This window comes from Sorex araneus, chromosome 1 (assembly GCF_027595985.1).
Source record: "Sorex araneus isolate mSorAra2 chromosome 1, mSorAra2.pri, whole genome shotgun sequence".
NCBI lineage: Eukaryota > Metazoa > Chordata > Mammalia > Eulipotyphla > Soricidae > Sorex > Sorex araneus.
The window spans coordinates 392,410,129-392,422,813 of NC_073302.1; the positions used below are offsets into that span (position 1 = coordinate 392,410,129).

The 12,685-nt window shown below is 37.3% G+C and overlaps 1 protein-coding gene across 17 annotated transcripts in view; it reads right to left on the reverse strand.

Annotated features, from left to right (window-relative positions):
* ADAM22 (ADAM metallopeptidase domain 22) overlaps nucleotides 1–12,685 on the reverse strand; it is a 286,474-nt gene that overhangs the window by 70,456 nt on the left and 203,333 nt on the right. For all 17 annotated transcript variants that reach the window (XM_055121250.1, XM_055121246.1, XM_055121258.1 and 14 more), the window contains exons 14-15: nucleotides 11,396–11,447; nucleotides 2,735–2,834 (exon numbers count right to left, since the gene is read on the reverse strand). In XM_055121250.1, the coding sequence (XP_054977225.1) occupies nucleotides 2,735–2,834; nucleotides 11,396–11,447 (152 nt within the window). The remainder of the gene's footprint in view (nucleotides 1–2,734; nucleotides 2,835–11,395; nucleotides 11,448–12,685) is intronic.

Below are 12,685 nucleotides of genomic sequence, written 5' to 3' on the forward strand. Positions count from 1 at the left end.
CTCTTGCCATGGCCCCAAACCAAGCCAGTCTGATTCCTGAAAGGGCACTGCAAACAAGGAAGCAAGGGCTCTAGAGTCTTAAACTCTGGGTTCAAATCTCTGCCCACTGACTTCTCTCAGGAAAATGATCTGTCATCTCAGAGCCCAAATGTTTGCATATTAAAACAGAAATCACAAATTTTGAGGATCGAGTTCATTCATCCATGAAAAGATCTTTACTGTGTCTCCTTCTAGAACAGTGACTGAAGTGTCCACTTTCACAGGCACTGAAGAAAACACAAAACTAATCAATCCATTGAGATATTTAATGCAAAATACTATTCCTATTAACATAGCTTTGCAGAGAACATCTCCCACAGATGGAAGCACATTTTGTCTTTACAAAAATACATTTTAAATGTTTTACATCAGTTTTGGTACCTTTTGAGTATATCTGGTAGTGATACATTAGAAAATGGTAAACAGTTGCTAGGTTTTATATATAATATCTATTAAGAATTTGAACAAAGTTTGCATATCATAGAATGGAAGGAAACATATTCCTATCAACAGATGTACATTCAAATTTCTTTTGGGGTGGGGGAGGGGGAGGAACTGGGCCATACCCAGCAGAGCTCAGGGTTTACTCCTTGCTCTGTGCTTGGGGCTCATTCCTGACAGTGCTTAGGGACTCAGTTCCAGGGATCAAACTGGGGTACACAGGATACAAGGCAAATGTTTTATCTCTGTATTATCTCTCTGCCACTTCGCATTTCTTAACTAGAGGGGAAAACAAAATAAAGCAGCAGGAAATGGAGAGGTAGTACAGGGGCTAAAAGGCCTTGTGTTCAGCTGACCCCAGCTCAATTTGCAGAATGGCATGGTCCCACAGCATGGCTTAGTGAAGACGAGGAGGCCTCTGAGCCACCACTAGGTGGCCCAGGTACCCTGGTACAACAGGGTGCAAGTAACACCATATCCTCAGACCAGCATCATTGGCCAAAAATCATAGGGGCTTAGACCTCCCTCGCATTGGTTGGAGGCCTCCCATCAGAAAAAAAGCAAAATTCACTATGTAGGGAAACAGCAAATGCCCTACAATAGAAACAACACAGAAACAAAGAGCAGAAGAACTGGTCATCGGTAGCAAGCTTGTCCTGGGGTAATGTTGGACAGATAAGTTAGGGAGGGGAAGTGTGCCTGTCATAGAGTAGGCTGGGGGGGTAGAAGGGAAACTGGGGATATTGATGGAGGTGATGGGCACTAGTGAAGGGATTGGTGTCCAAATATACACCTGAAATGCAATCATAAATATCTTTGTGACTTTGTTATTCATGGTGATTCAATATAAAGAAGAATTTCGTGGTTGTTTTTTTTTTAAAAAAAAAAGAAAAGAAAGTTACAACAGTGTCCAGGAGATGCTTCAAAATTCTAAAGATTCGGGAGACGAGAAGAAAAGAAAAGAAAAGAAAAGAAAAGAAAAGAAAAGAAAAGAAAAGAAAAGAAAAGAAAAGAAAAGAAAAGAAAAGAAGAGAAAAGAAAAGAAAAGAAAATAAGGAAAGGAAAGGAAAGGAAAGGAAAGGAAAGGAAAGGAAAAGAAAGGAAAGGAAAGGAAAGAAAGGAAAGGAAAAGAAAAGAAAAGAAAAGAAAAGAAAAGAAAAGAAAAGAAAAGAAAAGAAAAGAAAAGAAAAAAAAGAAAAAGAAAGGAAAAGAAAAGAAAGGGAAGGAAAGAAAAGGAAGGAAAGAAAGGAAAAGAGCAACAATGATGATCATGAAATATTTACCTAATTTTAATTATCTCTTCTCCTATAAGAGAATCAACTCATCTCTATTTCATTTTCAGTTGAGAACAACCAATGACTCAGCTTCAAAATGAAAAACTATAACATTCACACACCAAACCATTTACTCTTTTTTTTTTCAGGACATTTCCTCTTTACACTAGGTTGAGAATAATCAATTATTCTGACAAAATATTTATGCTGTTTTTCATTTATAGCTTGTTAGATTTCGTTCAAAGATCACTCTTGAAACTTGGAAAGAGATTTAAAATTGTCCATTTGCTTTTCAGTGCAATGTGATACATTCCTTAAGTTTCACTTGAGTGAAGAGAGAATGAAACCAAGCAAATGATAATAAGGACAATGCCACATATTGCTGATGGTACATGGAAACATTACTAATATGGACAAAACATCCTTTTAATTCACACACATATTCTTCTAGATGTGTGAGGAAGATTTGTTTTTCAGTCACAACCAGAAGATGCTCTGCTAGTTTGTAAGGCCTCTGATGAAGACATTATGGAGAAATAATGCTCTGAGTAGAGTTGGTTTGATGTTGAAAGGTACGTGTAATTTTAATCATGTTGCTCATTTTTGAAAGGAAGTGTTATGGTATAATGAGGGTATCGGGAGATAAGCCCCCCTTCTACATTATATACAAGTAGACATTTTAAAAAAACAACTTTATGAAAGAAAATTAAATATAAATTCAAATGAACATGTTTAGGCAAGCAAATACTGAGCTTTCATTTAATCACATAAGAATAAGTAAACTCTCATTTTTTTTACCAGGTTTCTGGTGACATCAGAATAAACCAAACTGATCAAGTTTCAAACTGACTTTGAAAATAAAGATTCAGTATATTAATATATGGAATATATACATGTAAGCAAGGTGACCCAAAGACTGGAAATGTATTATGTTTATAATACTTCAGAAATCTTGCTAAGATTGTGATCATACTTATTACCTTAGAAGGTTTGTTGAAAAGGCAAGCACCACCTCCACTATTCAGGAAGTCATGATATTCTTCAATATTACACTGGGTGAACTTTTTGGGAAGATAATAGCTATGAGAAAAAAGAAAAGCAATAGTGAAAGTCTTGCTTATTTGTATTATAGTCTTAAAAGTACACATTACTAAAAATTGGACATTAAAAACAAAATAATAAATTCCACTTAAGTACAACATTTGCATTCAGTACATAAGAATTTTATTCAAATATTGTATTTGTAAATTTATTTGATGACTGATAGTAAATACGGGATGTTCATAATTTTATAATTTATATTCAAAGGAAGTAGCTTACACAGTGTAATTCTGGTCAAATAAAAAAGCAATATTCCTTAGAAAGTCTTTTTAAGTATTTAAACTGAGCTGGAACCCAAACTTGACAGCACTCTATAAAATAGCTGATCTATAATAAGTGTCATGGTCATCAAAGTGCAAAAGAGTACACAACTAGGGAGTAAGTGTAAATTTAAATTTAAATTTCACATGAAATGAAATGTGATGCCTGAAAGAGTTTGAAATTGAAACAGGATGAAACTGACGTGAAGTCTGAGTAAGATATCTGAGTAAGATTTTACTGGTTATATTGTCATTCTTTGCTCAGGGGCTACTCCTGGTGCTGAGCTCAGTGGTCACTAATGGTGGTGCTGGGGATCAAGCCCACACCAAACTCATGCAAGTGCCTAACTCTTATACCAACTCTTCAGCCTCCATATTGAGGTAATTTAGAGGAAGTATTTGATTGTAGAAATACACACCGAGGTGGCGAGGTCACCACATCAGCAATTTTATTTAAGCTCACCTGTTACTTATTACATGGACTATTTGTTACTATTTATACTTTTCTTAGTTTTAGATTGTTTCAAAAGAAAAAGAAAAATATATACAAAAAGGGCAATAAAGGATCAAAAGAAAAGAAACTTTTAGTGAGCAATTTGGCAAGATGCATCAAGAAGATGCAAAATAAGAAGCATCTTCCATCTAGTAATTCTACCTTTCAATATTTTTTTTTTTTTACATTGCATTCCAAAATTTTATTCATGAAGGTTTTCAGCTCAAACCTCTGAGACATATAGAAGTAATCTACTTTCTATACCATAGCCTTAATTTCTCAAGATGTGAATGTAGATTCCTCTAAATAGTCTCGACTTTTAAATATTCAAGTTAGATTTTAACACTGTAAGAAAATACTTCCTTCTGTGTTAGAACTCATTTGCCATTTGCACTGATTTCTGTTCAATATTTTTCTTATGGGAATAATTAGCTCCATTTAGTCATACAAAGATGAATGTTATGAACAAATTATTTATGGTTCCACAACAAATGACAAAAATAAATTGTTCAATAGCAAAACATTTTAACTAAGCTGTGATATATTAAGACAATAAATTAACACATAATTATTAATAATTATGGTGTTTACAAAAATGACTTAGAAAACATGGGCTACATAATGTCAAATGTTTAAAAAGTGAATATCCAAGAGTACCCAAATGTTGTATACTGTATCACTGTATCACTGTCACTGTCATCCCGTTGCTCATAGATTTGCTTGAGCAGGCACCAGTAACGTCTCCATTGTGAGACTTGTTAGAACTGTTTTTTTTTACATATTGAATACACCACAGGCTCCGCCGTGCAGGTGAGATACTCTCGGTAGCTTGCCGGGCTCTCCCAGAGAGACAGAGGAATCGAACCCAGGTTGACTGCATTCAAGGCAGACGCCCTATGAAACAGTGTAAGGTGCTGGATTTAGGCTCCAGTCTCTTCAGAGGTGTGGGTTCAAATCCCACCACTGCCCTGTGAGTTTTTTTCTGTTCTGTGCAGCTGCTAATTGTGGAGACCCAAATGTTATATACAATAACAAAAATGAAAAGAGAAAATATAATGATGGAACAGCAATATATTAATATAAAATATGATATTACCAGACAGTAAAGAAAGCATCTAGTATTTTTCCCTAGTTTCGAAAATGTATATCAAGCTTTTATAAAAATAAAATATAATTAAGAATATGTTAATTTTCCTAAAATAAATTTTTAATTCTTTTGCACTAGAGTGTAAAGACAATGCTCATCAATAGTCCTGTTTCTTCCATACACAGTCATTAATGTAATGTAAACTCCAATCAAGTAATGGAATTTATAATGATGATTCATTTACCTTAACTAATTACACTAAGTTTTGTGACTGTTTCATACAAAACTCCGTAACTAAGTTGCCTCAGATTCAAGTTGTTTTGAATTACTTTACATTTTTTACTACAATTTCCCAAAAAGTACAGGCCTGGAGCAGTAGTACAGAAAGTAGGGTACCTTCCTTACATGCTGCTGACCTGGGTTGGATCCCCAACACCCATATGGTCCCTTGTAATTCTTGAGCTCAGAGCCAAGAGTAAACCTGAGCATCGCTGGCTGTGCCTCACCCCAAAAGTAATAAAATCCACAGTTAATTTGATGCTAGGACACTCTGTGGTCCTAGGGATCAAACTCAGGCCTCATGCCTACTACTCATGCGCTCTGCATCTCAGGCTACTTCTGTAGCCCTCAGCCAATGGTTTCACTTTTAATCTATTCAACATCTCTCATATAGAGTTAGGGAATTTAAAGTAGCTTTCTATTCATAAACATATTTTATGAGTTTATTTTTCTTAACTACTGTCATGGAGAGTATCATGCTGATTGAAATGAGTCAAAAGGAGAAGGACAGACATTGAATGTACATATATATAAAACGAGACTAATACCCAAGGGCAGTAGAAACAAGGGCAAGGAAGATTAGTCCACAGTTGGAAGCCTGCCTCGAGTGCTGGGGAAGAAGGCAACTGGGATAAGAGAAGGAGCCATTATGACAAAGATAGTTGGAAATGATCACTCTGGATAGGAACTGTGTGCTGAAAGTAGGTAAAGGAACAAACAGCATAACCTCTCAATATCTGTGTTGCAGACCATAGTGCCCAGAAAGAGAGAGAGAGAGAAAGAGAGAGCAGACCATAGTAAAAAGAGAGAGAGAGCACACGCAGACCATAGTGCCCAGAGAGAGAGAGAGAGAGAAAGAGAGAGAGAGAGAGCAGACCATAGTGCTCAGAAAGAGAAAGCAGAAACCATAGTGCCCAGAGAGAAAGAAAGGGAGAGAGAAGAAAAGTGCTTGCCATAGAGTCACAGAGGCAGACTAGGGGAGGGTGTTGGCAGAAGGGCAACTGGGGTCATTGGTGGTAGGAAGTGGACACTGATGGAGGGAGGGTTGTTAGATCATTGTATGACTGAAACCCGATCCTTAACAGCTTTGTAACTGTGTATCTCAAGGTAGGTGATTCTATTAAAAAATTAAGTTAAAATAAATAAAAAAGTAAGTAGCATTCTAGGGCCTAGAGCAATAGCACAGTAAGACCATTGCCTTGCCTGCTGACAATCTAGGTTCAATCCCCAGCATCCCGTATGGTCACCAGAGCCCCACCAGGAGCAATTCCTGACTGCAGAGCCAGAAGTAACCCCTGAGTATTGCTAGGTATGGCCTCAAAACAAACAAATAAAAATAACCAAAACAACAGAAAATTGCTTTCTTCAAGTTCCTCTTTATTCCATTGGTGAAAGTTTGGACAGTTCCGGAAAGTCAAAATAGAAAGATTCCCTTAGTTTGGACCTTGCAAAGTCAAAGTCTAATTCAGTCCCAGTCTTGCAAAGATACCTTAGGGGTCTCACTCAGGCCAGTCGAGTCTCCTGCTGGCTATATTTCTGGAAGTTGAGTTTGTTGAGACAATTAACAGGAAACTCATTCTTCACAGGAACATTCTTTTATAGATGAACAACTGAAATGAGTGAATTGTTCTTACCTTCACTGTTCCATATCAGACTTCCTATAACTGTCACAACTGAATCAGGATTAATTTCTGTAACAGTACCATAGTGCAAAACCTTCCTGAAGGCTGATATCCTGAAGGCTCATGTCTCTTCCTAGCCTGTGGCCCAAAACTTTTTTGTATTGCTATACAACATATTGATTGTAGTCAGTGCATTGTTAAAGTTTTAATTCTTATGCCTTTAGATGGGATTGATGGAGATCACATTAAGAATGCTTTCCAATGTTTAACAGAGAAACTTCAGAGAGCAGAAATGGGAGATCAAACTATAGATCTAATTATATGTAAAAGCATACCAGATAATGTTCTGTGTAGAGTGCTTTGCTCTTTCATGCATTTCTTAAAAATTTACTTATTGGGGCTGGAGTGATAGCACAGCGGGTAGGGCGTTTGCCTTGCATGCGGCCGACCCGGGTTCAAATCCCAGCATCCCATATGGTCCCCTGAGCACCGTCAGGAGTAATTCCTGAGTGCATGAGCCAGGAGTAACCCCTGTGCATCGCTGGTGTGACCCAAAAAGCAAAAAAAAAATTATTTATTTTTGTTGAATCACCATGAGTTACAGTTACAAAACTTTCATGTTTGGGTTTCAGTCATACAATGATCAAACACCCATCCCTCTACCAGTGCACATTTTCCACCACCAATGTCCCCAGTATCCCACTGCTCCCCACTCCCCACCCTGTCCCAACCCTCCCCTGCATATATGGCAGACAATTTCCCTCTTCTTCTCTCTCTAATTTGGTCACACATCTTTTTGGTAAGTAGTGTTCTGATGCAAAAAGCTATGCCTATCTTCAGATAGCCATTTGATTTTGCTGCAGATTATTCTCAAGCTAGGCATGCTATGCATTTTTGTTTTCTAACCATTATTTAGAATAGTCAGGCATACCACTGAGCTTTGAAGTGGCAAGAACTTGAGGAGAGAAAGATAGTACAGAGGGCAAAGTGCATGTCTTGCATGCTGACAATGTGGATTGATCCCTAACATCTCACATCGTCCTCCAAGCCACACCATGAGTAATCTCTGAGTGCAGAGAGAGAAGTAAAATAAATTTTAACACCACTGCATGTGGCCCAAAATCAAAACAGAAACATCAAACCAAAACAAAAAATATAAGAACAAATATAATACAAAGTTTAATAATCATTGGAAAATTTCAACTTAGAATATGATTTTAAAAATTTTAAAATTTCCTCTAACATTCCTCTAACATTTCAATCCAAAGATATCTTGAAAAATATGTTTTAAATGTTTTCAATATGCATTTCTTCATTTGTTTTCCTTCTCACACATAAATTAGCACTGTACACTATCCTCCCGTTGTTCACTGATTTGCTCGAGTGGGCACCAGTAATGTCTTTATTGTGAGACTTGTTGTTACTGTTTTCAGCATATCGAATATGCTACAGGTAGCCTGCCAGGCTCTGTCATGCGGGCAGGTAGCTTTCCAGGTTCTCTGAGAGGAACAGAGGAATCGAACTTGGGTGGGCCGAGTGCAAGGCAAATGCCCTACCGCTGTTCTATCGCTCCAGTTTTTTTTAATTTTGAACTCTTAATTTATGTGTGTGTGCTGCCACACATAAATTAAGAGTTAAAAATTCAAAAACAGTAATTGAAAATTAAGTCTATGCAAGAAATGATGGTGTGAGGGGCCAGAGTGATAGTATAGCCAGTAGGGCATTTGCCTTCCATACAGCTGACCCAGTTAAATTCCAGCACTCCAGATGGTCCCCAAGCAGAGTCAGAAGTGATTGCTGACCCCAGAGATAGGAGTAAGCCCTTGAGTATTGCCAGGTGTAGCCCAAAAACAAAATAAGCAAATAAACAAAAACTTTTTTAAAAAGAAATTATGGTGTGAAGGCAGGCAAAAATATAAATTAAAGTAAGATACAATCCTTGGAAACTTAAAATTAATTGATGAGGAAATGCATGATGTTATAGGAAACTACACTACAATTTAATGGCTAAAAATTTAGTTAAAGAAAAATAAGAATTTTACACGAAGAGAACATTGGAAAAATCAAAAGAGGCTGGAAATTCAGGACTGACTATAGTAAAATAACCTTTTACCAAGTTGTAAATCCATACAGTATTATGATTAGCAAACAAAAAAATGCTGGAAACCCATGTATAATTTATAATAAATAAATTCATTTGATTAATAGTGTAAGTTTAGGTTGAAAATGAGTACAAACCCTTTTTGTCATTTGCATTTGTCTTTGGACTATACCCTGCAGTGCTCAGGACTTAGTCTTGGATGTGTGCTCAGAGGTCACTCCTGATAGGACTCCGGGGTGCATATGGGATGCTGAGAATCAAACACAAATTGGCTTCATGCCAGGCAAACACCTTGACTGCTGTACTATGTCTCCAGTCCATGAATCTAGTTCTTTAGACAATGTAGGCTTTAAAAAGTTTTGATCAGGAAAATATTATCTGTAAGATAACATTGGGTTTGTCCTTTCAGCCTTGCCACAGGGAACTTAGTTTACCTTAAAGCAATGCCCTTACTGTATGGACACAGGAAGACATTATGCTTTGTAACTTGGGAGCTGATTGACTCCAATAATATTGACTCCTGGGCATCTGCTTTCTCAACTCAGTTGCCCTTATTTCCTAGCACCCCAAAAGCAGGGTCCCAATGAGAGACGAAATGGACCAGGGCAAGCTGTGAGCTACCCTGGCATTAGAATGGGCCAGGCCAAAATGCCACAATACTCAACTATAAGTTGAGAGCATGATCATAGACAAATGCTGTCATGATCCAAAAGTAACGATGAGACTAGGACTCTGCTGAAGTTAGGAAGACTAACCTGACCTGAGAACTGTGGTCTAGAAAATATAGTGAGATGTCCCCAAGAAGAATATAACTTTCAGTGTGATATATCTCTTACTGTGCTCATAGAGAATCACATTGCTATAAATATTAGGAGTAGATTTACTACAACTATTTAAGTGCATTACTAGCTGAGCAAATAAGAAAGCAACACACCCTTGTTTGGATCCCACCCTTGAGCAGATCTCCTAGTAATCTGGAGTAATCTTAGATGAGATTTTGTTAATCTCCGGGAGGAGTGGTTTTACCTCTCTTTGTTGATTTGTTAATGTTCAATCCACCTTTGTGTCACCACCCTATGTGATTGCTATATAAACTAAGACTGTGGGGGAAGAAACAGAAGCAGCAGGAGACACAGAAGCATCAGAGAGGACACAGAAGAAGAGAGAAGACACAGAAGCAGAGGAGAAGACACAGACACAGAAGCAAGAGAAAAGACACAGAAGCAGAAGAGAAGACAAAGAGACAGAGAGAGGTCAGAAGAGACCAGAGGAGAGACTACAGCGATAGAGTCAGAGAAAGTGAGACAGACAGAAGAGAGCACAACGGCACACACAGAAGCGGACCACAAAGAAGGAGCCATTCCCGATCCGGTCCATACACAGCAGCTTGAGAGCACCGAACGCAAGCAGTGACAGAGAGCCACCCCGAGAGCCCTCAAACAACACAACACACACATCATAGTATCCCCTTCCGAGCTCGAGTTTGTAATTTTTTACGTCATGTCTAGTGTTTCATAGAGAAATTCAAGTGTATTCAGAACAGCATGGAGAAATCACTTTGTAGATAGTGAATACAATGAACTCAACCCACATGTTAGGTGGTCTGGACCTTACAATGCTGATCTTTGAATACTGAGTCCATAAAAGAAGAAAAAAAAAGAATGGAGAAAGAGCCTGTAGCTGAAAGGAACTATATCCAGGATGGTGATTATCTTGGCCAAGCCAACTGGCTTTTATCTCCAACACTCCCGCTCCCTCAAGAGTAATTTCTGAGAGCAAAGACAAGAGTAAGCCCTAAGCACTGCTGGATGTGGCCCCAAAACAAACAAGCAAAAAATCAGAACACAACATAATAGAATCGTCAGAGAGCTGGTAGTAGATGTGCTTGATCTGAATGAAATGACTATAATATTCATCCTGAAGGACGGTGCTGCTGACAGTGCCTGAGGGTAGCTCGGTATATAAACATAAACACCTCCCTCAGAAGAGCTGCTGTGAGCCTCTCCTATACCTCGTTGGGGATCACCATTGGTTGGCTGAAATCAGTCACTTCTAAGAATGTCTGCAGTATGGATAGCTGAGAAACCTAGAATTCCTGGCTCTTGTTTTCATTTTTTGTGTATGAACATCAGTTTACTAGCATGTCACTCTTTACAACTGTTTAATTTGAACGAAAGAAGGTTAAAGGAGGAGAAATATAACAGAAGAAGATATTTGTAGGTGAGCCATCAAAAAAAGTTGTTACATCATTTCTAAACTTTTCAGCTTGGACTCAAGGCCCCAAGTTTTGTGGGGCCAGGAAGATAGTACAGTGGTTAGGGGCCGGTGCAGCCATGGAGGTCTCCAGCAGCACCTGTGTGGCCTGCGTGATCCCTTGGCACCATGGGTCCAGAGCAACCCTCAGACCCTCAAATCAGTTTATAGACTGTTGGCTGAGTTGGCCAAGAATGGATGGCATCTCTCTCACCCCATAACAGGCCCTGCCTTTACTAGCCCAAATGCAATCAGTTGCTTTTACAAACAGCAAACTATTTTGTGAAAATGTTTTATATGCAGAGTCACTGAATAAATCTACCTTGGGTTTTCTCTTAAACCCTTTGTAGTGAGTAATTCAAGCACTAGTAATCATCATACTCCTAAGAAGACAGCAGCATGGCAGGGTAGGAAAGAGAGTTATTTTCAAGCAGAAGTGGCTCACCCTGTGTCTCCCATTATGCATCCGGACCACGTGTCATCACATTTACACTCACCTAGGAGAAAATGAATACACATGCCTTTTTACAAAGTGAAAACAGGTGCTCCAGAGTAATTTGTATTTTTTACAATAGCGGATTTTTGCTTTATTCTTTATATACATACACCTTCAAAACTAGACTCTAATTTTCCTTTACATTTGAGGTTCTTTCATGCAATGCTCAATAAAAAGTAAACTCTAATCCTGTTAAGATATTACAATTTTACTGAAATATAAAATCCTTCAATATTTTAACACATGGTCATTACTTAGATGAAATATAACAAAATATCAATAAAATGGTGACAGATTAGTTTAGGACCCTAGTTTCGCAATGCCGCATGTGAATTCTTACAATTTCAGGTCCATTTTAAAATGCCTTTGAAACAAGGCTGTGCGTAAAAGCAGGATAGTATTTTAATTAAGCAGATGGACTGCAGAATCAGAAATACCTGGGATTCAAGTGTGGCTTGCACCTCTCCCTATGTTTAATCATGGATATCTTTCCCTTTTAAAATGTAATTATCTCATCTATAAAGTGGGGTTAATAAAAGATATTTTGCAGGATGGTCCTGAGGATTAAATGAGTATCTACATTTATAAATACTAACATTCATTTAACTTAGTATTTAAGGCAATTTTCATAAATGGTAAGTTATGATTAGTATATACAAATTATATTTGTAATGCATTATCATGAAATTAATGTAGTTATAATCAATGTATTCCTTACATTAAATGCCCCATAATTCCTGATGAATTACTTACAGCTACTTTGGAAACTATATTCTTTAGCTATGCTAAATTTACCATATTTTCCTAAGCTTCTTATTAAATATGATGTTTGCAAGGACTCTAATGATGCTAACAGATGTTTTTAAATAAACAATGATTAAACAGTATGACTTAAACCTTGATGCCAAAATTCTTTAGTAAGCTGTCTAAAACTTTGTAGTAGACTATTAAACCTATATGCCTAAAATTTTGTAGTAGGCTATTTACAATTAACAAACTGGACTTAATTTTTCCCTTATAAAGTTAAAGTTAGCAATGATTTCATCATCACCTAGCTTAAAATGTTTATTATAAATAGAGAAATGTTCATGTAAATACTAATTTTAATATAACCTTTTGTTACATTTGAAAAAAATACTATGTGTCCTGGCTATTTATTTTATATTATCACCCAAATTTTTGTTTATTTAAGCATTTGAATAAAACAACCACATTCTCTAAAGCATTTTAAACATCCTC